This window comes from Anomaloglossus baeobatrachus, chromosome 8, assembly GCF_048569485.1.
Source record: "Anomaloglossus baeobatrachus isolate aAnoBae1 chromosome 8, aAnoBae1.hap1, whole genome shotgun sequence".
Lineage (NCBI taxonomy): Eukaryota > Metazoa > Chordata > Amphibia > Anura > Aromobatidae > Anomaloglossus > Anomaloglossus baeobatrachus.
The window spans coordinates 205269949-205296698 of record NC_134360.1 but is presented as its reverse complement, the minus strand read 5'-3'; the positions used below and the strand labels follow the sequence as shown (position 1 = coordinate 205296698).

The following is a 26750-nucleotide window of genomic DNA, read 5'->3' as shown; positions in this document are numbered from 1 at the left end:
CTGCGGGAGTCTGGACGAGCGACGGCAGCAGGCGCAGTGCTTGCGCGATGGTCCGAGACGCCTCAGAGAGGGAATCTACGGACTGGGACAGGGATGCTAGCCAGTCGGGGGGGGCGGGACGCAGGGCCCTGTAGCATCTGGCGCTGTGGCGTCTGCGGTATCAGAAGCGTCGGCCGAGGGGTCCTGCGGAGGCTGCGAGTCTGAAGAACAGACGGAGCATAGTGGGGCGTCCTGGCCTTGGGTAAATTTGGTCTTGCAGGAGGAGCATGCAAAAAATAAGGCAAAGGGGGCCTGCTTGGGTCGGGTGGACTTAGCATTAGGCATGGTGAAAAAAAGTACTCTCCCTGGTGGCTGCTAGGAAGGAGACAGGAGAGTGTTAACTCGTCCCTAAACTCAGAGAACGCTACCTAGTGAGGGCTACTCCTTAGGAGCAGGGCTTACCCAGGTCCTGTGTGCTGCCCACCAGTCCAGAAGAGGGAGTCCAGGAGTGAGCTGGCCAGAGAGAGGGAGAACGCCGGCGCGCTGCAGCCTCAGGGGACCGGACACAGGCTAAAATGGCGATGGGGACGCTAGAGGAGCTGGGGGAGGAGCAGCGTTCAGGTGCGAAAAACAGAGGATCCACAGCCCCCACCACAAGCCAGGAGGCTGAGCGGTGGGAGGAGACTGGGGCAGACGACCGGCGGCCAATAGCGCTGCAGCGGGGGCGTGGCTAGGACGCAGGAGCGACTAGGCCGAGACCGGGGCCTAAATTTTTTGGAGAGGGCCGGGGGAAGGTGCAGGAGAGGTCGGTCCTACCTGTACTCGGCTGCGCCGGCCCAGCGACGGATGCGGTGCAGGCAGGGCTCCCTGCCCCTGCCTGTGTACAGTGCTCTCGTGCAAGAAGACTGAGGACTCCGGGGAGAGCGTGCTGAGGCAGGGTAGTGGACATCATGATGGGGGAAGCAGCCCCCCTGCAGAAGGCAGCGTGAAAGGGCCCCATCGGAATACAAACGCTGCGGAGGTTCCATCCCGGCTGTATGTCCCTGTACGCCCTTTGGGGTGATACCGCAGGGCGAATCAGGGGTGCCCACAACAACCTGCCCACACGCGCAACCCCGGGAGTCGTACCACGGGGATGGACGGGGGAGAGGGCCCGAAATCTCAAGCCCCAGCGACCCTGGGGAGTGGTACCCACAGGGCTGCGGAGGATGAGTGAAGAGAATACCTGCAGAGAAAAAGAAGACAGGTATGAGAGCGATGAGCGGCGCCGAAATAAAGGAAAAAAGCGCAAAAACACAAATGGCTGAGGGGGGCCGAGACGGCCCACATCAGCCTCCTACGACACTAAGCTAAAACTGATCTGAGCCTGCCTCCGGCTCGGGGTGTATACTGCTAGGGAGGAGCTAACTTTTTATGTTTACTTAGTGTCAGCCTCCTAGTGACAGCAGCATAACCCATGGTCCTGTGTCCCCCAATGAAACGATAGAGAAAAGTGTATTATAGAATTATAGTAGAGTGGATGCGAATCGATTGGCGGGACCCGATCCAGCAGCAACGACAACATTTACCTGACGGCATGTGCGGCTCTTCTTTTGATTAGCCGTTTTGGTGCAACATCAAAGTGCATCAATGATAACAGTTTTATCAAGGCCGGATAATCAAAAAGAAGAGACGGGGAGGCCGTCAGTTAACAGGAGGGATTTTTTGGCTCTCGTCACAGCTTATTGACTTGGCCCTATTGGACCGAATCCTGCCAATTACCGTAATTTGCACAAACTCTATATAAAAGTGAAAAAAAATATATATATATAGAAACCACTTCACCTACCTGCCAATGCTTCCCGGTAAATTTCCACAAAGTGACAAAACACGTCCCTGGGCAGGCACTTCTCGTCGGGCAGACACTGCAGGAGGATGACGAGCTCGGCTTGGCCCACGGCGTGCATTCCTTTAGTGGTGAAACACCAACACTTCCTGTTCACATCTGCAGGAAGCAAACACGGGAGGCACTAAGTGATCTGGAGCCGACCCGAACTGGAGGGATAGTCATACATCTCAAAATAACCACCAGCGCCAGGCAGCTGCCGCAAAAGGAGCTTGATTTTACAGAACACCATATATTATATATATCATTTAATGGACTCCTATGGTATTGTGTACAGTTATAGGTGGTGAGAAGTCAGAGCTGGAGTGTGGTTTGCAGGTAGACAACTAAAGTAATAAAGGAACTGACAACAATCCATCCGCTGCTTCAGCAACACTGCTCTGGTGTCAAAATGGCATTAATTATTATTGTCCAGGATACTTTTAAATAAAGAAAATAACCAGATTTCACAATATAAGCTGGAAAAAAAAGAAGGGAATTTTGTTTACTTACCGTAAATTCCTTTTCTTCTAGCTCCAATTGGGAGACCCAGACAATTGGGTGTATAGCTATGCCTCCGGAGGCCACACAAAGTATTACACTAAAAGTGTAACGCCCCTCCCCTTCAGCCTATACACCCCCCGTGCTGCCACGGGCTCATCAGTTTTGGTGCAAAAGCCCGAAGGAGGAAAAAATTATAAACTGGTTTAAAGTAAATTCAATCCGAAGGAATAAATGAGAACTGAAACCATTTAACATGAACAACATGTGTATACAAAAACAGGGGCGGGTGCTGGGTCTCCCAATTGGAGCTAGAAGAAAAGGAATTTACGGTAAGTAAACAAAATTCCCTTCTTCTTTGTCGCTCCTTATTGGGAGACCCAGACAATTGGGACGTCCAAAAGCAGTCCCTGGGTGGGTAAATAATACCTCATAATAGAGCCGTAACGGCTCCGTCCTACAGGTGGGCAACTGCCGTCTGAAGGACTCGCCTACCTAGGCTGGCATCTGCCGAAGCATAGGTATGCACCTGATAGTGTTTCGTGAAAGTGTGCAGGCTCGACCAGGTAGTTGCCTGACACACCTGCTGAGCCGTAGCCTGGTGTCGCAAGGCCCAGGACGCTCCCACGGCCCTGGTAGAATGGGCCTTCAGTCCTGAGGGAACCGGAAGCCCCGAGGAACGGTTAGTGAGGTGACTGCTACTAGAAAAACCACTTTCTGCGAAAGGCGTGCGAGCGAAATATCCCTCATTGGCTCGAACGGTGGTTTCTGAAGAACCATCAGCACCCTGTTCAGATCCCAGGGTTCTAACGGACGCTTGTAAGGAGGGACGATGTGACAAACCCCTTGCAGGAACGTGCGTACCTGTGGGAGTCTGGCCAGGTGCTTCTGAAAAAACACAGAGAGCGCAGAGACTTGTCCCTTAAGGGAGCCTAGCGACAAACCCTTTTCCAATCCGGATTGAAGAAAGGACAGAAAAGTGGGCAAGGCAAATGGCCAGGGAGAGAAACCCTGAGCAGAGCACCACGACAGGAATATTTTCCACGTCCTGTGGTAGATCTTGGCAGACGTTGGTTTCCTAGCCTGTCTCATAGTGGCAATGACCTCTTGAGATAATCCTGAAGACGCTAGGATCCAGGACTCAATGGCCACACAGTCAGGTTGAGGGCCGCAGAATTCAGATGGAAAAACGGCCCTTGAGACAGCAAATCTGGTCGGTCTGGCAGTGCCCACGGTTCGCCGACTGTGAGATGCCACAGATCCGGGTACCACGACCTCCTCGGCCAGTCTGGAGCGACGAGGATGACGCGGCGGCAGTCGGCCCTGATCTTGCGTAACACTCTGGGCAACAGTGCCAGAGGAGGAAACACATAAGGAAGCCGAAACTGCGACCAATCCTGAACTAAGGCGTCTGCCGCCAGAGCTCTGTGATCTTGAGATCGAGCCATGAATGTTGGGACCTTGTTGTTGTGCCGTGACGCCATTAGGTCGACGTCCGGCATCCCCCAGCGGCAACAGATCTCCTGAAACACGTCCGGGTGAAGGGACCATTCCCCTGCGTCCATGCCCTGGCGACTGAGAAAGTCTGCTTCCCAGTTTTCTACGCCCGGGATGTAAACTGCGGATATGGTGGATGCTGTGGCTTCCACCCACAGCAGAATCCGCCGGACTTCCTGGAAGGCTTGCCGACTGCGTGTCCCACCTTGGTGGTTGATGTAAGCCACCGCTGTGGAGTTGTCCGACTGAATTCGGATCTGCTTGCCTTCCAGCCACTGCTGGAACGCTTTTAGGGCAAGATACACTGCCCTGATCTCCAGAACATTGATCTGAAGTGAGGACTCTTGCTGAGTCCACGTACCCTGAGCCCTGTGGTGGAGAAAAACTGCTCCCCACCGTGACAGACTCGCGTCCGTCGTGACCACCGCCCAGGATGGGGGTAGGAAGGATTTCCCCTTCGATAATGAGGTGGGAAGAAGCCACCACCGAAGGGAAGCTTTGGTTGCCTGAGAGAGGGAGACGTTCCTGTCTAGGGACGTCGGCATCCTGTCCCACTTGCGTAGGATGTCCCATTGAAGTGGACGCAGGTGAAACTGCGCGAAAGGGACTGCTTCCATTGCTGCCACCAGCAGCTTCCCCAGGAAGTGCATGAGGCGCCTCAAGGGGTGTGACCGACCTTGAAGGAGAGATTGCACCCCTGTCTGTAGTGAACGCTGTTTGTCCAGCGGAAGCTTCACTATCGCTGGAAGAGTATGAAACTCCATGCCAAGATATGTCAGCGATTGGACCGGTGTCCGATTTGACTTTGGAAAATTGATGATCCACCCGAAACTCTGGAGAATCTCCAGAGTAACGTTGATGCTGTGTTGGCATGCCTCTTGAGAGGGTGCCTTGACCAGCAGATCGTCTAAGTAAGGTATCACTGAGTGACCCTGAGAGTGGAGGACCGCAACTACTGTAGCCATGACCTTGGTGAAAACCCTTGGGGCTGTCGCCAGGCCGAACGGCAGTGCCGCGAACTGAAGGTGTTCGTCTCCTATGGCGAAGCGCAAGAAGCGCTGATGCTCTGGAGTAATTGGTACGTGGAGATAAGCATCCTTGATATCGATCGATGCTAGGAAATCTCCTTGGGACATTGAGGCGATGACGGAGCGGAGGGATTCCATCCGGAACCGCCTGGTCCTTACGTGTTTGTTGAGCAGTTTTAGGTCCAAAACAGGACGGAAGGACCCGTCCTTCTTTGGAACCACAAACAGGTTGGAGTAGAAACCGTGACCCTGTTGCTGAAGAGGAACCGGGACCACCACTCCTTCTGCCTTCAGAATGCCCACCGCCTGCAGAAGAGCCTCGGCTCGCTCGGGAGGCGGAGATGTTCTGAAGAATCGAGTCGGAGGACGAGAGCTGAACTCTATCCTGTAACCGTGAGACAAAATGTCTCTCACCCAACGGTCTTTTACTTGTGGCAGCCAGGTGTCGCAAAAGCGGGAGAGCCTGCCACCGACCGAGGATGCGGTGTGAGGAGGCCGTAAGTCATGAGGAAGCCGCCTTAGTAGCGGCACCTCCGGCGGTCTTTTTAGGGCGTGATTTAGACCGCCATGCGTCGGAGTTCCTCTGATCCTTCTGCGGCCTTTTGGACGAGGAGAATTGGGACCTGCCCGCACCCCGAAAGGACCGAAACCTCGACTGTCCCCTCCTCTGTTGGGGTGTTTTTGGTTTGGCCTGGGGTAAGGATGTTTCCTTTCCCTTGGATTGTTTGATGATTTCATCCAATCTCTCACCAAACAAACGGTCGCCAGAAAATGGCAATCCAGTTAAGCACTTTTTGGAAGCCGAATCTGCCTTCCATTCCCGCAGCCACAAGGCCCTGCGTATTGCCACCGAATTGTCGGCTGCAACCGCCGTACGGCTCGCAGAGTCCAGGACAGCATTTATAGCGTAGGACGCAAATGCCGACGTTTGAGAGGTTATGGACGCCACCTGCGGCGCAGACGTACGTGTGAGTGCGTCAATTTGCGCCTGACCAGCTGAGATAGCTTGGAGTGCCCATACGGCTGCGAATGCGGGAGCAAAAGACGCGCCGATAGCTTCATAGATGGATTTCAACCAGAGCTCCATCTGTCTGTCAGTGGCATCCCTGAGTGAAGCTCCATCTTCCACTGCAACTATGGATCTAGCCGCCAGTCTGGAGATTGGAGGATCCACCTTGGGACACGGAGTCCAGCCCTTGACCACGTCAGGGGGGAAAGGGTAACGTGTATCCTTAAGGCGCTTGGAAAAACGCTTATCTGGACAAGCTCGGTGTTTCTGGACTGCCTCTCTGAAGTCAGAGTGGTCCAGAAACATACTCTTTGTACGCTTGGGAAACCTGAAACGGAATTTCTCCTGCTGAGAGGCTGACTCCTCCACTGGAGGAGCTGAGGGAGGAATATCCAACATTTCATTGATGTACGCAATAAGATCATTCACTATGGCGTCCCCATCAGGAGTATCAAGGTTGAGAGCGGCTTCAGGATCAGAATCCTGATCAGCTACCTCCGCCTCATCATACAGAGAGTCCTCTCGCTGAGACCCTGAACATTGTGATGATGTCGAGGGGATGATATAGCGAGCTCGCTTAATCGGTCTGGGGCTGCGGTCCGTGTCAGAGACCTCACCCTGGGATCCATGAGACACCCCGGGAGAACATTGCTGTTCCAACTGAGGGGGACCAGGGGGCAATGATTCCACAGTGCCCCTGGCTTGAGATGCCGGCCTGGACTGCAAGGCTTCTAATATCTTAGCCATAGTCTCAGAAAGTCTTTCAGTAAAAACTGCAAACTCCGTCCCTGTCACCTGGACAGTGTTAACAGGTGGTTCTCCCTGGGCCACCCTTAGCAGAGGCTCCGGCTGAGAAAGTGCCACAGGGGCCGAGCATTGCACACAATGAGGGTCAGTGGAACCTGCCGGCAGTATAGCCGTACATGCTGCACAGGCAGCATAGTAAGTCTGTGCTTTGGCACCCTTGCTATTTGTGGACGACATGCTGTTGTCTCCTCTGAGCAATACAGGAGGGTATATAGACAAAAATCAACAGTGCACCATACAGTGTAAAGTATAGTCTATAATCATATAATCTATAAGTACACTTCTGCACTAGTGGGGCCAGCACCATGTCCTGAGGAGAGGAGGGAGCCGTGGGCGTGACCCAGAAAAGTGCGGGAACTGGTGCCCCACTGTGCAGAGTGAGGGGGGTGGAGTATGCAAAGCATGCTCCAGCCGTCAGTGCTGCCGTCCTGTACAGCGTCCCGCCCTTCCCCTGATTGGCAGGGCTGGGGGCGGGAAGAAAAAAGAGACTAGGCCGCAAAAGCCGGGGACTCGAGTTATAAGCGCGGCCACCGTATAAGCGCGGTCGGCGCGGAAGTCCCCGGCGCACTAACAGTCCCAGCCGCGCCGCAGTGATAACCATGGCAGCGGCGGTCAGCGCGGCAGTCCCCCTACACGAACACACTCAGCGATGCTGAAGTGTGTAATGGCACAAACGCAGCCAGCGCTGCTGTCCCCGGTGCACTAGCACACCCAGCAATGCTGGAGTGTTGCTGTGCGCGGTCCCCACGGGGACACAGAGTACCTCAAAGTAGCAGGGCCATGTCCCTGAACGATACTCGGCTCCTATCCAGCATGGTCCTCAGGAGCTGTGGATGGAGCACGGTCTCCTGTGCCTGGAGACCGAAAGGATCCCACTTCACCCAGAGCCCTAATTGAGGGATGGGGAAGGAAAGCAGCATGTGGGGTCCAGCCTCCGTACCCGCAATGGATACCTCAACCTTAACAACACCGCCGACAAGAGTGGGGTGAGAAGGGAGCATGCTGGGGGCCCTGTTATGGGCCCTCTTTTCTTCCATCCGACATAGTCAGCAGCTGCTGCTGACTAAGCTGTGGAGCTATGCGTGCATGTCTGACCTCCTTCGCACAAAGCATAAAAACTGATGAGCCCGTGGCAGCACGGGGGGTGTATAGGCTGAAGGGGAGGGGCGTTACACTTTTAGTGTAATACTTTGTGTGGCCTCCGGAGGCATAGCTATACACCCAATTGTCTGGGTCTCCCAATAAGGAGCGACAAAGAAAATGAAACTTGATGAGGCAGGTGTACTTACTTTGAAAATCGATATCTGAATAGCTGTATAATCCTTCTATTAAGACAAGCCTTTTCTGGAGTCCCCAAGTATAGAGTAAAATCTCATGAGCGTAAGTGTATTCAGCTACCAGTCACCCACCGACCCAGTCTGACGGATAACTGCGGCGTATACTGAGAAGTGGGAGAACTCAGCAGCAGCAGCAGGGAAGAGGGACACTGAGGAGATCGCAATCAGACAAGGCGGGTGGAGATTGCATTTAACTTTCATGAAAGGAAAATAGAATCATACTGCTATGGATGAATTAATTTAAAGTAAATACACCAGTATCATCAAGTTTAAATTCTATTTAGTAATGTATGTAGTTTCTACTATGAAATCTGGTGACATATGCTTAAATGGGGCATTTATGTTTCAATATTTTTTATTGAAATTTTTTAAATAACAAAACACATAATCATCAAGTAATAGGGCATTTATTACGTCTAAATGAAAGGTTTCATCAGCACCATGAAACCAACTGGAAGAGCAGCAAGACGACATAACTTTCTGACATTGGATATTGGTAAGGTCGATTATTCATTACGGCGGACTGATCATCAGATTTCACAGTACACATTAGTAAATAGCTCTCTTAGACCTGATGAGGCTGGTGTACATATTTTAAAAAAAAATAAATAAAAAAAGGGGGTCAAAATGCCCGAGTAATTCTTTATAAGTTTTCCAGCCAAGCATTTTCCGAGTCTAGATTTTTTTTTTTCTTGGCTCAGAAAATCCCAACCTTAATATCAATATTTAACAGCTGTTCTGATGTGGAATTTCAAAGTAAGTACACTGGTTTCATGAGGTCTAATATTAGTTTAATGGTGTATGTAGTTTGTTTTATTAAATTATATGATATATTATATCATAAATCAGATGACTTATTTGCCTTAATGAACCAACGTTCAGAAAGTTATAAAGTCTTACTACTTTTACAGCTGGTTTCATGGTGATTGGCTGCAGAAGTCACATGACCTTGTATATTTATCGAGACCGGTAGGGACACACAGGGCTTAGAAGGTAAAAGCAGCGCCCCTCCAGGAGGTAACGGTGCAGCGCTCTGGGGACATTCATAAGAGGTTTGTCCAGTAGTGGACAATCCCTTTAAGCTCTGGGGTATATTCGGATGCCGTTTGGAGCTGCCTTCTGCTGCATAAACATTTCTGACTTAACAACATGACGTACAATTCACAATCTTCACCATTGCCAAAAGATTTGCGTTCAGGACAAATACGAGGGGATCGGGTCCGCCGTCTTCTAGCTGCTGCATGACGGACATCTGGGAAGGGCGTTCCTCCACAGCATAGTCTAAGGGGAGAAGCACAAGATTGCACCAGGATCATCAGGTCCACGCTCATGGGTTACACTAACCCCACATATACAGTGCAGGTCACCACAATAGTACTGAGCAGGGCACAATGGCCGCCGTCTCTCCAGCATACTCTGTCCACATGTTCTAGAATGCCACAGTAATATTACAGAGCGATCCTATACCGGAAGATTCCCTAAGCCAAGATCTACTGCAAAGACCCATCCTCCCAAGATCCACCCGGCACCAGAGCTCGCACTACATATTTTACCACAGGGTAAAAATAAATACTCCTCTTTGCCAAGAGGAGTATATGGGGTTAGGGATAAATTCTGGGGCTGCATTGTTCTCAACTGGCAAAGATGGACAAAAAGTTTTTCACTGAAAGTGCAACCAAGACAGTCTTTATTTCTGCACTTTTTGCGCTAACATGTCTCCGCAACACGATGTAAGTGCAAGAGCCGCCTAGACTGCAGATGTGAATTATACATAGAAATTATAAGACTGATCTGGTCCTGCGGAGGAGGACTGGACTGAGCGCTGGACCTGGGGAGTGTAACTGTTTATGCTCAACTCACATTGCAGTCCTATGTAAAATTACTGAGGAACCATGATGCGGTCTCTGTGTGGTGTTACTTCTTTATATATTATCTGCTTTGGTATGGGATAAGGCAATGGGGCTCCCCTGCAGGCCTAGCAAACACACAGTATTGTAGTAGAATAGTGTGCACACATGTAGTACTATGGCTTTCTGTAGTAGAGTTTGTGCTTTAGTCTTAGGTCTAATCTGCGTTCACAGATATAGCAGAGTTAAGTCCCAGGAGACAACAGAAAAATTGAAACATCATTCTGCACAGATGTAGTTTGGCTGCAAAACAAATTCAACTCTGCTACATCTGTGCACTATGATTTTACACTATTACTTGTGGTTTCTCCCTTTGACTGCATGTCACAGGGTAAATGAAGACAGGACAGGGGCCCCTAGGCTGGGCCTAATTGTACAGTTCCACTTGCGTATGACTCGTGCGAGTCTCGCATGGCATCACCCGGCATGGCTGCACACTCTCCTAACTGGAGCGGGTCGGTGGCATGTATTTCCATGTAGCTGAGGCGCTCTTGTCTGGAGAGCATTAGGCCATGGCGGGTGATGCCATTCGAGACTTGCACAAGCCATAAGCGAGTGGAGCTCTGGCCTAAGACTGAGACCTTGCGCTGTTCCCTTATCTCGAAGGTAGGTTTGATGGTAACTAGGTTCGGGCCCCCAGCAGGACCCTAAATACTGTCTGAGACCTGATCTCTCTCCCACACCCTCAGGGCGAGCCGGAAAACAAAGACAAAACATCACAAAACGACATAGACAAGTGAGAACGGAAACGCGTACTCACCACACTCAAAACACACAGGAAAGACAATATGTCTATCGGGGAACAGGGAAAAAGGGGAGGAAGTAACACACAACAGGGGATTGCTCACACCACTCACAAGCTCAGCATGAATCACCATGTACAGGAGAAACACCAAAACCGGGATCGCTGAAGTAAAAACTGAAGCTATCATCAGCACCTCCTGGAAGGAGGGAGGGGACAGCTGCACTTGGCAATCAGCAACCTAAGCTCTTAGGTCCTACTCAGCAGTCTGCAGGAATTAACTCCTGCAAAGCTCAAGACCAGTGAACCTGAACCAGCCGATGCCCGGCTCTGGCTGAACATACAGAAGCCTCAGGTTGCTTGACAGACTTTGCAGTGTGAACAGAGACTGAAGCCACAGTGCCAGCAGAGCCAAACATCGCATGACACTGCAGCAAAAAATTTGACTCTGCTACATACAGTTAGGTCCAGAAATATTTGGACAGTGACACAATTTTCGCGAGTTGGGCTCTGCATGCCACCACATTGGATTTGAAATGAAACCTCTACAACAGAATTCAAGTGCAGATTGTAACGTTTAATTTGAAGGTTTGAACAAAAATATCTGATAGAAATTGTAGGAATTGTGCACATTTCTTTACAAACACTCCACATTTTAGGAGGTCAAAAGTAATTGGACAAATAAACCAAACCCAAACAAAATATTTTTATTTTCAATATTTTGTTGCGAATCCTTTGGAGGCAATCACTGCCTTAAGTCTGGAACCCATGGACATCACCAAACGCTGGGTTTCCTCCTTCTTAATGCTTTGCCAGGCCTTTACAGCCGCAGCCTTAAGGTCTTGCTTGTTTGTGGGTCTTTCCGTCTTAAGTCTGGATTTGAGCAAGTGAAATGCATGCTCAATTGGGTTAAGATCTGGTGATTGACTTGGCCATTGCAGAATGTTCCACTTTTTTGCACTCATGAACTCCTGGGTAGCTTTGGCTGTATGCTTGGGGTCATTGTCCATCTGTACTATGAAGCGCCGTCCGATCACCTTTGCGGCATTTGGCTGAATCTGGGCTGAAAGTATATCCCGGTACACTTCAGAATTCATCCGGCTACTCTTGTCTGCTGTTATGTCATCAATAAACACAAGTGACCCAGTGCCATTGAAAGCCATGCATGCCCATGCCATCACGTTGCCTCCACCATGTTTTACAGAGGATGTGGTGTGCCTTGGATCATGTGCCGTTCCCTTTCTTCTCCAAACTTTTTTCTTCCCATCATTCTGGTACAGGTTGATCTTGGTCTCATCTGTCCATAGAATACTTTTCCAGAACTGAGCTGGCTTCATGAGGTGTTTTTCAGCAAATTTAACTCTGGCCTGTCTATTTTTGGAATTGATGAATGGTTTGCATCTAGATGTGAACCCTTTGTATTTACTTTCATGGAGTCTTCTCTTTACTGTTGACTTAGAGACAGATACACCTACTTCACTGAGAGTGTTCTGGACTTCAGTTGATGTTGGGAACGGGTTCTTCTTCACCAAAGAAAGTATGCGGCGATCATCCACCACAGTTGTCATCCGTGGACGCCCAGGCCTTTTTGAGTTCCCAAGCTCACCAGTCAATTCCTTTTTTCTCAGAATGTACCCGACTGTTGATTTTGCTACTCCAAGCATGTCTGCTATCTCTCTGATGGATTTTTTCTTTTTTTTCAGCCTCAGGATGTTCTGCTTCACCTCAATTGAGAGTTCCTTAGACCGCATGTTGTCTGGTCACAGCAACAGCTTCCAAATGCAAAACCACACACCTGTAATCAACCCCAGACCTTTTAACTACTTCATTGATTACAGGTTAACGAGGGAGACGCCTTCAGAGTTAATTGCAGCCCTTAGAGTCCCTTTTCCAATTACTTTTGGTCCCTTGAAAAAGAGGAGGCTATGCATTACAGAGCTATGATTCCTAAACCCTTTCTCCGATTTGGATGTGAAAGCGCTCATATTGCAGCTGGGAGTGTGCACTTTCAGCCCATATTATATATATAATTGTATTTCTGAACATGTTTTTGTAAACAGCTAAAATAACAAAACTTGTGTCACTGTCCAAATATTTCTGGACCTAACTGTATGAACCCTTTATAATTTCAGTGATTTTACACAGTAAATCCAGATGCACTACTTCAACTCGATGGAAGTAGGGGTATCATGGTACAAATAATAAACTCAGCTCTGCTATTTCTGTGTGCACAATTATATCACAACTGGTATCTGTGGTTATACAACTGCTCCCCCCTCACCATTATCTGGACTCACAAGCTCATGCTACTATGGCGTAGTACAGCAGAGCTCAGTTTGTCAGATGATGATTTAACTTCAGTCTTATGTAAAGCCACATCTGATGCATTTGGTGTCGTGCACCTCTGTGGCTTTACATAGGACTGCAAGAAAACCTATTCTATTCTGCTGAACATAATACACAGTTGACCGGCTGGTCTGTACTGCATCTTTCTCGTTGCTGGTCTCATGCTGTCTTGGTTTTTTCTCTATGTCTTAAGTTTCACACCAGAGCAAGAGCCGAGGAAGACTTGGGGGTTTTACGCCACAAGCTGTCCTCTCGTAATGGTGGCTCGCCAAGCTTTTACAGGACGTACACCACCTTAAACCAGCGTGTGCCTCGAGGCAGGAGACATAGGGAGTAATGCGATTTCTTTGTCGCTCCATTGGGAGACCCAGACAATTGGGTGTATAGCTATTGCCTCTGGAGGCCACACAAAGTATTACACTTAAAAGTGTAAGGCCCCTCCCCTTCTGGCTATACACCCCCAGTGGGATCACTGGCTCACCAGTTTTGTGCTTTGTGCGAAGGAGGCAACACATCCACGCATAGCTCCACTTTTTAGTCAGCAGCAGCTGCTGACTATGTCGGATGGAAGAAAAGAGGGCCCATACTAAGGGCTCCCAGCATGCTCCCTTCTCACCCCACTGTATGTCGGAGGTGTTTGTAAGGTTGAGGTACCCATTGCGGGTACGGCGGCAGGAGCCCACATGCTGATTCCTTCCCCATCCCTTTTTACAGGGCTCTGGGTGAAGTGGGATTTACCGGTCTCCAGGCACTGAGACCGTGCTCCATCTACAGCCCCTGGAGAAGATGCTGGATGGAGCGGAGTACATCAGGGACATGGCCCTGCTTCCTCAAGGTACTCTGTGTCCCCGTGCATTTGGCGCTCACACCGCAGCATGCTGGGTGTTGTAGTGCGCCGGGGGACATCAGCGCTGCGGCGCCTGTGCCATGGCCTCATTCAGCTTCGCTGAAGCAGGCTCACTTATGGGAATTGGTCGCGCCGGCCGCTGGGACTGCGGCGCGGCTGGCACTTGTAGTGCGCCGGGGACTTCAGCGCGGCCTGCGCTTTTACGGCGGCCGCGCTGATAACTAGAGTCCCCGGCTTTTGCGGCCTGCTTCCGTTCGTTCCCGCCCCCAGACCTGCCAGTCAGGAGAGGGGCGGGACGCTGGCCACTTCTAGGAATCGGTCGCGCCGGCCGCTGGCAGCGGCGCGGCTGGCACTTGTGGTGCGCCGGGGACTTCAGCGCGGCCCGCGCTTTTACGGCGGCCGCGCTGATAACTAGAGTCCCCGGCTTTTGCGGCCTGCTTCCGTTCGTTCCCGCCCCCAGACCTGCCAGTCAGGAGAGGGGCGGGACGCTGGCCACTTCTAGGAATCGGTCGCGCCGGCCGCTGGGACTGCGGCGCGGCTGGCACTTGTGGTGCGCCGGGGACTTCAGCGCGGCCCGCGCTTTTACGGCGGCCGCGCTGTTAACTCGAGTCCCCGGCTTCTGGGCCTAGTCTCCCTTCGTTACCGCCCACAGCCCTGACAGTCAGGGTAGGGGCGTGACGCTGCATAGCACAGCAGCGCTGAGAGCTGGAGTATGTTTTGCATACTCCACCCCTCTCACTGTGTGCACTGTGAATCCGGATTCCCGCACTTTCTCAGGCACGCCCACGGCTTCCTTCTCTACAAGGACGCCGGCAGCCATTAGTGTCAGTTTCTGTACGATACAGAGACAAGTGTGGAAGACCCTGGCATTCTGATAGTCACACAATCGCTGCAACAGGCGTTAAGCAGCACCTGTGGTGCTAACCCCACTAGTGCAGAAGTGCACTTATAGATATGCTTGTACTATATACATTGCACTGTTTGGTCGCACGTTGTATATACCCTCCTGGATTATGCGGAGGAGTTATCAGCATATTCTCTGTGTAAAACAAAGGTGCAGAACCACATGTTTTTCTATACAGCTGGTACAGCATGTACGGCTATACGGCCGGCAGGTTACATAGACTCCCATTGTATGCACTAATGGCCAGGGGATGAGGACGGTGTCTGCAGTATTTACTGACAGTTTTTCTGAGACTATGGCTATGATACTAGAAGCCTAGCAGTCCGGACATGTCTCTCACAATATGGGCACTGTTGAATCATTGATCCATGGCCCCCCTCAGTGTGAATAACTAACAGCTCCGGGAATGTCACACGCATCCCAGAGTCACGGCTCTGCACGGACGTCAGTCCCAGACAGCCTAAGCGGGCTCACTATGAGCGGCCTCGGTTTCATCAGGGTCCTAGCAGAAGGACTCGCTGTGTAATGAGGCGGAAGTAGCGGCTCAGGATTCTGATCCTGAGACCGCTCTCAATCTGGATACACCTGATCGTGACGCCATAGTAAATAATCTTATAGCGTCCATCTATAGAATGTGGGTTATTTCTCACAGCTCCTCCAGGGGAGGAGTCAGCTTCACGTATTTTTCTGGACCACTCTGCCTTCAGAGAGGCAGTCCAGGAACACCACGCTTATCCAGATATGCGCTTCTCCAAACGGCTTAGGATACACGTTATCCCTGTCCCCTGACTTGGTCAAGGACTGGACCCAGTGTCCCGAGCGGCATCCTCCAATCTCCAGGCTTGTAGCTAGATCCATAGTTGCAGTGGGAGATGGAACTGCAAACTCACTCAAAGATGCCACTGACAGACAGATGGATCTCTGGTCGAAAGCCATCTATGAGGCTGTCGGCGCACCGTTGGCTCCGGCATTCTCTCCCTTGGGGCACTCCAAGCTATTTCAGCTTGTCTTACACAGATTGACACGGTTACACGTACATCTGTGCCGCAGGTGGCATCCTTAACCTCTCAAATGTCTGCATTTGTTTCTTACGCGATTCAGGTTGTCCTGGACTCTGCGAACCGTGCGGCGGTAGCCTCCGCTGCTCCGTGTTTTTAAGCAGAGCCTGGTCTGCTCGTTAAGTGAATGGAAGGCAGATTCTGCTTCCAAAAAAGGTTGCCTAACCAGTTGCCTTTTTCTGCTGACCGACTGTTTGGTGAGCGTTGGATGTAACCATTAAACAGTCCAGGGGTAAGGATTCATCCTTTCCTCAGCCCGGACACAACAAACCCCAACAGAGCAAGAGGCAGTCGGGGTTTTCGGCCTTTTCGAGGCTCGGGCAGGTCCCATTTTTCCTCGTCCAATGTGGACTCAAAAGGATCAGAGGAGCTAAGATTCTTAGCGGGCTCAGTCACGCCCAAAAAAGCGACAGTCTGAAAACCCGCTTCCAAGGCGGCTTCCTCATGACTTGCGGCCTCGGTCGGTAGCAGGCTCTCCCGCCTTGGCGATATTTAGCTGCCATAGGTCAATGACCATTGAGTGTGAGACATTCTGTCTCACGGGTACAGGATAGAGCTCACTTCTCGTCCTCCAACTCGATTCTTCAGAATTTCTCCACCTCCCGGCCGGGCCGCTGCTCTTCTGCAAACAGGGTGCACTCTATAGGCAGAAAGAGTGATGACCCCCGTTCCTCTTCAGGAACAAGGTCACGGTTTTTACCCCAAATTCTTTGCGGTACCTATAACAACGGGCCGTTCCGTCCCGTTCTGGATCTAAAAATGCTCAGCAAGCTCGTGGACACCAGGCGGTTCCGGATGGAATCCCTCCGCCATGTCATCGCCTCAAGGTCCCAAGGATATTTCCTAGCATCATTAGGCATCAAGGATGCTTATCCACACGTGCCGATTGATCCAGAGCACTAGCGTTTCTACGCTTCGTTATAGGAGACGAACACCTTCTGTTCGTAGCTCTACCTTCCGGCTAGCGACAGTCCAACTGGTCTTCGCCAAGGTCAGGGCAGCAGTAGTCACAGTCCTGCACTCTCAGGGTCACTCTGTGGTCCCGTATTTAGACGATCTACTTGTCAAGGCACTCTCTTAGGAAACATGCCAACACTGCCCGAACGTTGCGCTGGAGACTCTCTAAAGTTTTGGGTGGATCATCAACTTTTTAAAGTCAGATCCGACCCCGACCCTATCGATAACATATCTAGGCATAGAGTTTCTTACTCTCTCAGCGATAGTGAAGCTTCCGCTAGACAAACAGCATTCACTACGGGCTGCAAGCTCTTCTTTAAGAACCAGTCGCACACATTGAGACGCCTCATGCACTTCCTACGTAAGATGGTAGCAATGGAGGCAGTTCCTTTCGCGCAGTTTTACTGCGTCCACTACAATGGGACATTCTCCGCCAATGGGACGAGGAGTCGACGTCCCTCAACAGAGTCGTCGTTCTTTCTCAGGCGGCCAAGGAATCTCTACGGTGGTGGCTTCTTCCCACCTCTTGGTCAAAAAGAAGGTCCTTCCTATCCCCATCCTGGGCGATAGTTACGACAGACGCGAGTCTATCAGGGTGGGGAGCAGTTTTTCTCCACTACAGCGCTCAGGGTACGTGGACTCAGCAAGAGTCCACCCTTCAGATCAATGTTCTTGAACACAGAGCAGTGTATCTTGCCCTACAAACCTTCCAACAGCGGCTGGAAAGCAAGCATATCCGACTTCAGTCGGACAGCTCCACAGCGGTGGCATACATCAACCACCAAGGAAGAACGCGCAACCGGCAAGCCTTCCAGGAAGTCCGGCAGGTTCTGATGTGGGTGGAAGACACGGCATCCACCATATCCACAATTCACATCCCAAGTGTGGAAACTAGGAAGCTGACTTCCTAAGTCGCTGAGGTGTGGCCGAAAGAGTATGGTCTCCTCACCCGGACGGGTTTCAGGAGATCTGGCGCCGCTGACAGAGGCCGGACGTCGATCTAATGGCGTCACGGCACAACAACAATGTGCCAGCTTCATGGCACGGTTTCACAATCATCGAGCTCTGGCGGCAAACGCCTTAGTTCAGCATTGGTCGCAGTTCCAGCTACCTTAGGTGCCACCTCTGGCATTGTTGCCCAGAGTACTGCGCTAGATCAAGACCGACTGCGGCCGCGCCATCCTCGTCGCTACAAATTGGCCGAGGATGTTGTGGTACTCGGTTCTGTGGTGCCTCACGGTAGGCTAACCGGGGGCACTACCAGACCAATCAGACTGGCTGTCTCAAGGGCCATTCTTCCATTTGAATTCTACGGCCCTCAACCGGATGGTGTGGCATTGAGTCCTGGAACCTAGTGTCGTCAGGATTACCTCAGGACGTGGTTGCCACCATGAGACAGGCTAGCATACCAACGTCCGCCAAGATTGACCACAGGACGTGGAAGATGTTCTTATCTCGGTGCTCGGCGCAGGGTGTTTCTCCCTGGCCGGTTGCATCGTCTATGTTTCCTTCCTTCCTGCAATCTAGGTAGGAAAATGGGTTGTCGCTCAGTTCCCTTTAGGGACAAGTCTCAGCGCTATCTGTATTTTTTCAGAAACGACGACTTCCTCAGGTACGCACGTTCCTACGGGGAGTTTGTCTTCTCAGCACTCCGTACAAGCGGCCGTTAGAGCCCTGAGATCTGAACAAGGTTCTAATTGCTCTCCAGATGCCGCCTTTCGAGCCTTTGAAGGATGTCTCCCTTCCCGCTTTTCACGGGAAGTGGCCTTCTAGTAACGGTCTCGTCTCTTAGGAGAGTTTCCGAGCTAGCAACGCTCTCATACAAACTCCCTTCCTGGTCCTTCACCAGGACAGGGTAGTTCTGCGTCCGGTTCCGGAATTTCTCCCTAAGGTGGTATCCCACTTTCATATCAATCAGGATATCACCTCACCTTCTTTGTGTCCTCGTCCAGTCCATCAATTTCAGAAAGATTTGCATCTGTTGGTTCTGGTGAGAGCACTCAGGTTCTACTTCCCGCATGGCGCTCCTGCGCCACCCGGATGCACTCTTTGTCCTTGTCGCTGGTCGGCGTAAACAGTCGCAAGCTTCCAAATCCACCCTTGCTCGGGGGATCGAGGAACCAATTCTTGAAACCTACAGTTCTACTGGGCTTCTGGTTCTCTCAAGGCCAAAGGCCCATTCTACCAGAGCCGTGGGTGCATCCTGGGCATTACGGCACCAGGCTACGGCTCAGCAGGTGTGTCAGGCACCCACCTGGTCGAGTCTACTTACTTTTACCAGGCATTATCAGATGCATACCTACGCTTCGGCAGACGCCAGCCTAGGTAGATAAGTCATTCAGGCGGCGGTTGGCCACCTGTAGGAGAGGGCCGTTTGACGGCCCTATCATGAGGTATTCTTTTACCCACCCAGGGATTGCTTTTGGACATCCCAATTGTCTGGGTCTCCCAATGGAGCGACAAAGAAGAAGGGAATTTTGTTTACTTACCGTAAATTCCTTTTCTTCTAGCTCCAATTGGGAGACCCAGCACCCGCCCTGTTTTCTCTGGGTTTTTCTGTTTTTTCGGGTACACATGTTGTTCATGTGGTAGGGTTCAGTTCTCCGATGTTTCCTCGGATTGAATTGGTCTTTAAACCAGTTATTGGCTTTCCTCCTTCTTGCTTTGGCACTAAAACTGGTGAGCCAGTGATCCCACTGGGGGTGTATAGCCAGAAGGGGAGGGGCCTTACACTTTTAAGTGTAATACTTTGTGTGGCCTCCAGAGGCAATAGCTATACACCCAATTGTCTGGGTCTCCCAATTGGAGCTAGAAGAAAAGGAATTTACGGTAAGTAAACAAAATTCCCTTCTTAGAGGTTTTTCTTTAAAAAGCACAAAATAGCCAGTTCAGGCGTGACCACCTGACACCACGGACATTTTATTTGCACCTTTAATCCTGGTATTGTTTAGAAATAAAAATTGTTTTCTTGACCTTTGATATTAGCGGGCCTTAGGATACCCAATTGCTACCAGTGTGCTGGAAGTCTAACTCTTTCCTCACCCACTAATCAGCCATTTAGGGGGCTTTCCTGTAACAAGCCACGTCTCTCATCACGCGCAGTTACCAGCCACCTATGCAGTTGATCAATGGTGGACAGTCTCCTAGGCAAGGAGAGTGCACTTTAAATCTTTTTACCATATACACTGTAAATGCTGCTCTGAAGCAGGCAGGATCGCTGGATAGGACCAACCTCGGTACCCCTGCGCGCCACCAATGCTGAAGTCGAAAAATATCTCTAATTTGCAACATGGAAGAGCGCCCAGTTCAGACCAGTAGCACGATACTGCTGCTGGTCTGGACTGTCAATCATTCAGGAGCGCACCGCTCTCATCAATCAGAAAGAAAGGTGGCTGGGGGAGCGGTGTGCTCCTGAAAACTATACATTAAATTAAGCCTTTTAAATGTCTCGTCATAGAATACCCCTAAAGAGGCCAGAGTAGTGATGTAGCTGTCCCGGCACACGGCTGCCATTTATTGCCGACTCACCTCCTTTCACGCCAGTGGAGATAAGAATGGGGGGCAGCCCGTCCTCTGGGATCAGGTTCATTGCACTGCCGACCTGAGTGATACTGCCGCAGAATCCAGACGTGTTCTCAGTCTAGGGCATAAACACAACAGAGGGGAGGAAGAGAAGAAGGGAATTTTGTTTACTTACCGTAAATTCCTTTTCTTCTAGCTCCAATTGGGAGACCCAGACAATTGGGTGTATAGCTACTGCCTCCGGAGGCCGCACAAAGTACTACACTTAAAAGTGTAAGGCCCCTCCCCTTCTGGCTATACACCCCCCCGTGGGAGCACGGGTCCCTCAGTTTTAGTGCAAAAGCAAGAAGGAGGAAAGCCAATAACTGTTTCAAAAACAAATTCAATCCGATAAACAATATCGGAGAACGTAACTTATCAACATGAACAACATGTGCACCCGAAAAACAAATACCCTAGAAAAAACAGGGCGGGTGCTGGGTCTCCCAATTGGAGCTAGAAGAAAAGGAATTTACGGTAAGTAAACAAAATTCCCTTCTTCTTTTTCGCTCCTAATTGGGAGACCCAGACAATTGGGACGTCCAAAAGCAGTCCCTGGGTGGGTAAAAGAATACCTCGCGATCGGGCTGTCAGGCAGCCCTTTCTTACAGGTGGGCCACCGCCGCCTGCAGGACTTGTCTACCTAGGCTGGCGTCCGCCGAAGCATAGGTATGCACCTGATAATGCTTGGTAAAGGTGTGCAGACTCGACCAGGTAGCCGCCTGGCACACCGGCTGAGCCGTAGCCTGGTGCCGTGATGCCCAGGACGCACCCACGGCTCTGGTAGAATGGGCCTTCAGCCCTGAAGGAACCGGAAGCCCAGAAGAACGGTAGGCTTCAAGAATTGGTTCCTTGATCCACCGAGCCAGGGTGGATTCGGAAGCTTGCGACCCTTTACGCTGACCAGCGACAAGGACAAAGAGTGCATCCGAGCGGCGCAGGGGCGCCGTGCGGGAAATGTAGATTCTGAGTGCTCTCACCAGATCCAACGAATGCAAATCCTTTTCACATTGATGAACTGGATGAGGACCCAAAGATGGTAAAGTGATATCCTGATTGAGATGAAAGGAAGATACCACCTTGGGAAGAAACTCTGGAATTGGACGCAGTACTACCTTGTCTTGGTGAAACACCAGGAAGGGAGATTTGCAAGATAACGCCGCCAGCTCTGACACTCTCCGAAGAGACGTGACCGCCACCAGAAAAGCCACATTCTGTGAAAGCCGAGAAAGGAAATCTCCTTCATAGGCTCGAAAGGTGGCTTCTGGAGAGCAATTAGAACCTTGTTCAGATCCCAGGGTTCCAATGGCCGCTTGTAAGGGGGAACGATATGACAAACCCCCTGCAGGAACGTGCGTACCTTAGGAAGTCGCGCCAGGCGCTTCTGAAAGAATACGGATAGCGCAGAGACTTGTCCTTTAAGGGAGCTAGGCGACAACCTTTTTCCAACCCAGACTGCAGGGAGGAAAGAAAAATAGGCAATGCAAATGGCCAGGGAGAAACTCCCTGAGCAGAGCACCAAGATAAGAATATCTTCCACGTTCTGTGGTAGATCTTGGCGGAGGATGGATTCCTAGCCTGTCTCATGGTGGCAACAACATCATGAGATAAACCTGAGGTCCCTAGGATCCAGGACTCAATGGCCACACAGTCAGGTTCAGGGCCGCAGAATTCAGATGGAAAAACGGCCCTTGAGACAGCAAGTCTGGACGGCCTGGTAGCGCCCACGGTTGTCCTACCGTGAGATGCCACAGATCCGGGTACGACGACCTCCTTGGCCAGTCTGGAGCGACGAGAATGGCGCAACGGCAGTCGGACCTGATTTTGCGGAGCACTCTGGGCAACAATGCCAGAGGTGGGAACACATAAGGTAGTCGGAACTGCGACCAATCCTGAACTAAGGCGTCTGCCGCCAGAGCTCGGTGATCGTGAGACCGTGCCATGAAAACCGGGACCTTGGTGTTGTGCCGTGACGCCATCAGGACGACGTCCGGCATCTCCCAGCGGCGACAGATCTCCTGAAACACGTCCGGGTGAAGGGACCATTCCCCTGCGTCCATGCCCTGGCGACTGAGAAAGTCTGCTTCCCAGTTTTCCACGCCTGGGATGTGAACTGCGGATATGGTGGATGCTGTGTTTTCCACCCACGTCAGAATCCGCCGGACTTCTTGAAGGGCTTGTCGAGCCACTGTTGGAAGGCTCGCGGAGCAAGATAGACTGCTCTGATTTCCAGAACATTGGTCTGAAGGGTGGACTCTCTCTGAGTCCACGTACCCTGAGCCCTGTGGTGAAGAAACACTGCTCCCCACCCTGATAGGCTCGCATCTGTCGTGACCCCCCCCAGGATGGGGGTAGGAACGACTTTCCTTTTGACAATGAGGTGGGAAGAAGCCACCATCGGAGAGAGTCCTCGGTTGCCTGAGAGAGGGAGACATCCCTGTCGAGGGACGTCGACTTCCCGTCCCATTGGCGGAGAATGTCCCATTGTAGAGGGCGCAGATGAAACTGCGCGAAAGGGACTGCTTCCATTGCTGCCACCATCTTCCCTAGGAAATGCATGAGGCGCCTCAAGGAGTGGGACTGGTTCTGCAGGAGAGATTGCACCCCTGTCTGCAGAGAGCACTGCTTGCCCAGTGGAAGCTTCACTATCGCTGAGAGAGTATGAAACTCCATGCCAAGATATGTTAGTGATTGGGTCGGGATTAGATTTGACTTTGAAAAGTTGATAATCCACCCGAAACTCTGGAGAGTCTTCAGTGCCACGTTCAGACTGTGTTGGCATGCCTCTTGAGAGGGTGCCTTTATAAGTAGATCGTCCAAATACGGGATCACGGAGTGACCCTGCGAGTGCAGGACAGCTACTACTGCTGCCATGACCTTGGTGAAGACCCGAGGGGCTGATGCCAGCCCGAAAGGTAACGCTACGAACTGCAGGTGTTCGCTTTCTATAACGAAGCGTAGAAAACGCTGATGCTCTGGCGCAATCGGCACATGAAGATAAGCATCTTTGATGTCTATTGATGCTAAGAAATCTCCTTGAGACATTGAGGCTATGACGGAGCGTAGAGATTCCATCCGGAACCTCCTGGTTTTTACGTGTTTGTTGAGCAACTTTAGATCCAGGACGGGCCGAAAGGACCCGTCATTCTTTGGCACCACAAACAGAGTGGAGTAAAAACCGTGACCTTGTTCCTGAAGAGGAACGGAAGTCACCACTCCTTCCGCCTTTAGAGCGGCCACCGCCTGCAGCAGAACATCGGCTCGGTCGGGCGGTGGGGAAGTTCTGAAGAAACGAGTTGGAGGACGAGAGCTGAACTCTATCCTGTACCCGTGAGACAGAATGTCCGTCACCCAACGGTCTTTGACCTGTGACCGCCAAATGCCGCCAAAGCGGGAAAGCCTGCCACCGACCGAGGATGCGGAGAGAGGAGGCTGAAAGTCATGAGGAAGCCGTCTTGGTAACGGTTCTTCCTGCTGTCTTTTTTGGGCGTGACTGAGTCCGCCAAGAATCTGAGCCTCTCTGATCCTTTTGAGTCCTTTTGGACGAGGAGAATTGGGACCTGCCTGAGCCTCGAAAGGACCGAAAACCAGACTGACCCCTCCTTTGTTGGGGCTTGTTTTGTCTGTGTTGAGGTAAGGATGAGTCCTTACCCTTGGAGTGTTTAATGATTTCATCCAAACGCTCACCAAACAATCGGTCACGAGAAAAAGGCAAACTGGTTAAGCACTTCTTGGAAGCAGAATCTGCTTTCCATTCTCTCAACCACAGGGCTCTGCGCAAAACCACGGAGTTGGCTGACGCCACCGCCGTACGGCTCGTAGAGTCCAGGACAGCATTAATCGTGTAAGACGCGAATGCAGACATTTGAGAGGTCAATGGTGCCACCTGCGGGGCAGATGTACGTGTGACCGAGTCGACTTGTATAAGCCCAGCTGAAATAGCTTGGAGTGCCCATACGGCTGCAAAAGCTGGCGCCAACGACGCTCCAATAGCTTCATAGATGGATTTCAGCCAGAGCTCCATCTGCCTGTCAGTGGCATCTTTAAGTGCCGCTCCATCTTCTACTGCAACTAAGGATCTAGCTGCAAGCCTGGAGATTGGAGGGTCCACCTTGGGACACTGGGTCCAACCCTTGACCACGTCAGGGGGAAAAGGATAGCGTGTATCTTTAAGCCGTTTAGAAAACCGCTTCTCAGGATAAGCGTGGTGTTTCTGGATTGCATCTCTAAAGTCAGCGTGGTCCAGAAAAGTGCTTAATTTACGCTTGGGATATCTGAAATGGAATTTCTCCTGCTGTGAAGCTGCCTCCTCCTCAGTAGGAGCTGGCGGAGAAATATCTAACATTCTATTGATGGACGCTATAAGATCATTCACTATGGCGTCACCATCCGGTGTATCCAGATTGAGAGCGGACCCAGGATCAGAATCTTGATCAGTTACATCCGCCTCATCACCCATAGATTCGTCCCGCTGGGATCCTGACCAGTGAGACGAAGTTGAGGGCCCCTCATAACAAGCCCGCTTAGGTTGTCTGGGACTGTCGTCCGAGTCAGAATCGTCACCCTGGGGTGCATGTGACACCCCCGGAGCTTGGAAGTGTTCCAGCTGAGGGGGACCAGGGAGCAATGATGCCACAGTGTCCATGGTCTGAGTTACTGGTCTAGACTGCAATGCTTCAAGAATCTTTGACATGGTCATAGACAATCTGTCAGCAAAAGCTGCAAACTCCGTTCCTGTCACCTGGACAGCATTCCCAGGTGGTACACCCTGGGTCACGTCCAGCAGAGGCCCCGGCTGTGCAAGTTGCACAGGAGCCGAGCACTGCACACAATGGGGGTCAGTGGAACCTGCCGGTAGAGCAGCCCCACATGCGGTACAGGCAGTATATAATGTCTGTGCCTTGGCACCCTTGCGTTTTGCGGACGACATGCTGTTGCCTCCTTGTAATCTAGGAGGGGGTATAGCCGAGAATCACCAGCGACCATACAGTACAAAGTATTTGCCACACAAAATACTCAGTATACAAACGGCACAAGTGGGGGTGAGCCCTTGAGGCTGCTTACCGCCCGCTGAACAGCGGGTATGAGGCCGTAGAATCCCGTGTCTGGGTCTCCCCGTCTCCCCTCTGCAGCTCAGCGTGCAGGCAGGAATGGCTGCCGGCGTTCTGTGAAGAGGGGCGGACCGTGGGCGTGCCACAAACAGAGAGCGGGAAACTGCGTCCTACTGTGCCTGGTGTGAGGGCTGGAGTATGTAAAAACGACTCCAGCCCTCAGCACTGATGTTCTGTACAGCGTCCCGCCCTCCTCCTGACTGGCAGGTGCGGAGGCGGGAACGAACGAACTAGGCCGCAAAAAGCCGGGGACTGTAGTAATAAGCGCGGCCGTGATATATGCACGGCCAGCGCGGAAGTCCCCGGCGCACCACAAGTCCCAGCCGCGTCGCAGTCCCAGCGGCCGGCGCGACCGTTCTCCCTGAGTCTACCCACTCAGCTAAGCTGAAGTGAGGAAATGGCACAAGCGCAGCAGCGCTGTTGTCCCCGGCGCACTAACACACCCAGCAATGCTGCGGTGTGCGCGCGTATGCACGGGGACACAGAGTACCTTGACGGAGCAGGGCCATGTCCCTGACGATACTCAGCTCCATATCCAGCGGCTTCTGCAGGGGCTGCGGATGGAGCACGGTCTCAGTGCCTGGAGACCGGTAAAATCCCACTTCGCCCAGAGCCCTAATGGGGATGGGGAAGGAATCAGCATGTGGGCTCCAGCCTCCGTACCCGCAATGGGTACCTCAACCTTAACAAACACCGCCGACAGAAAGTGGGGTGAGAAGGGAGCATGCTGGGGACCCTTGTATGGGTCCTCTTTTCTTCCATCCGACATAGTCAGCAGCTGCTGCTGACCAATCTGTGGAGCTGTGCTGTGCGTGTCTGACCTCCTTCGCACAAAGCAAAAACTGAGGGACCCGTGCTCCCACGGGGGGGTGTATAGCCAGAAGGGGAGGGGCCTTACACTTTTAAGTGTAGTACTTTGTGCGGCCTCCGGAGGCAGTAGCTATACACCCAATTGTCTGGGTCTCCCAATTAGGAGCGAAAAAGAAATAAAAGTGTATAAAACAATACATCGCTGATGGCCAGATCACATCACACCGCACTTGCTACAGAATAAACAGGCTTTTATATCGATTTCTCAACAAGGTGACCTCACCTCTGACGATGGCGAGCTGCTCGGGGAGGATTTGTTAGTGTCATGCGATACAGTCAGGTTTCCAGCTGCCGGGGCTGCACTCACTTTTCCTGCATCAGCAGCTTCACCGTTTGGTAAAATGCCATCCGCAAACCAGACCCTCCTCTGCTCCCTGGACTGCGATCCTGCAAAACACCGCGGCTTTTATTTCTCCGTTATACAG

At 51.6% G+C, this 26750-nt stretch overlaps 1 protein-coding gene across 1 annotated transcript in view; it reads right to left on the bottom strand.

The window, feature by feature from the left end:
* ZFYVE9 (zinc finger FYVE-type containing 9) overlaps positions 1–26750 on the bottom strand; it is a 163474-nt gene that overhangs the window by 91266 nt on the left and 45458 nt on the right. Inside the window, exons 6-9 of the mRNA XM_075320087.1 lie at positions 26549–26712; positions 20312–20423; positions 9181–9303; positions 1808–1963 (exon numbers count right to left, since the gene is read on the bottom strand). Of these exons, the coding sequence (XP_075176202.1) occupies positions 1808–1963; positions 9181–9303; positions 20312–20423; positions 26549–26712 (555 nt within the window). The remainder of the gene's footprint in view (positions 1–1807; positions 1964–9180; positions 9304–20311; positions 20424–26548; positions 26713–26750) is intronic.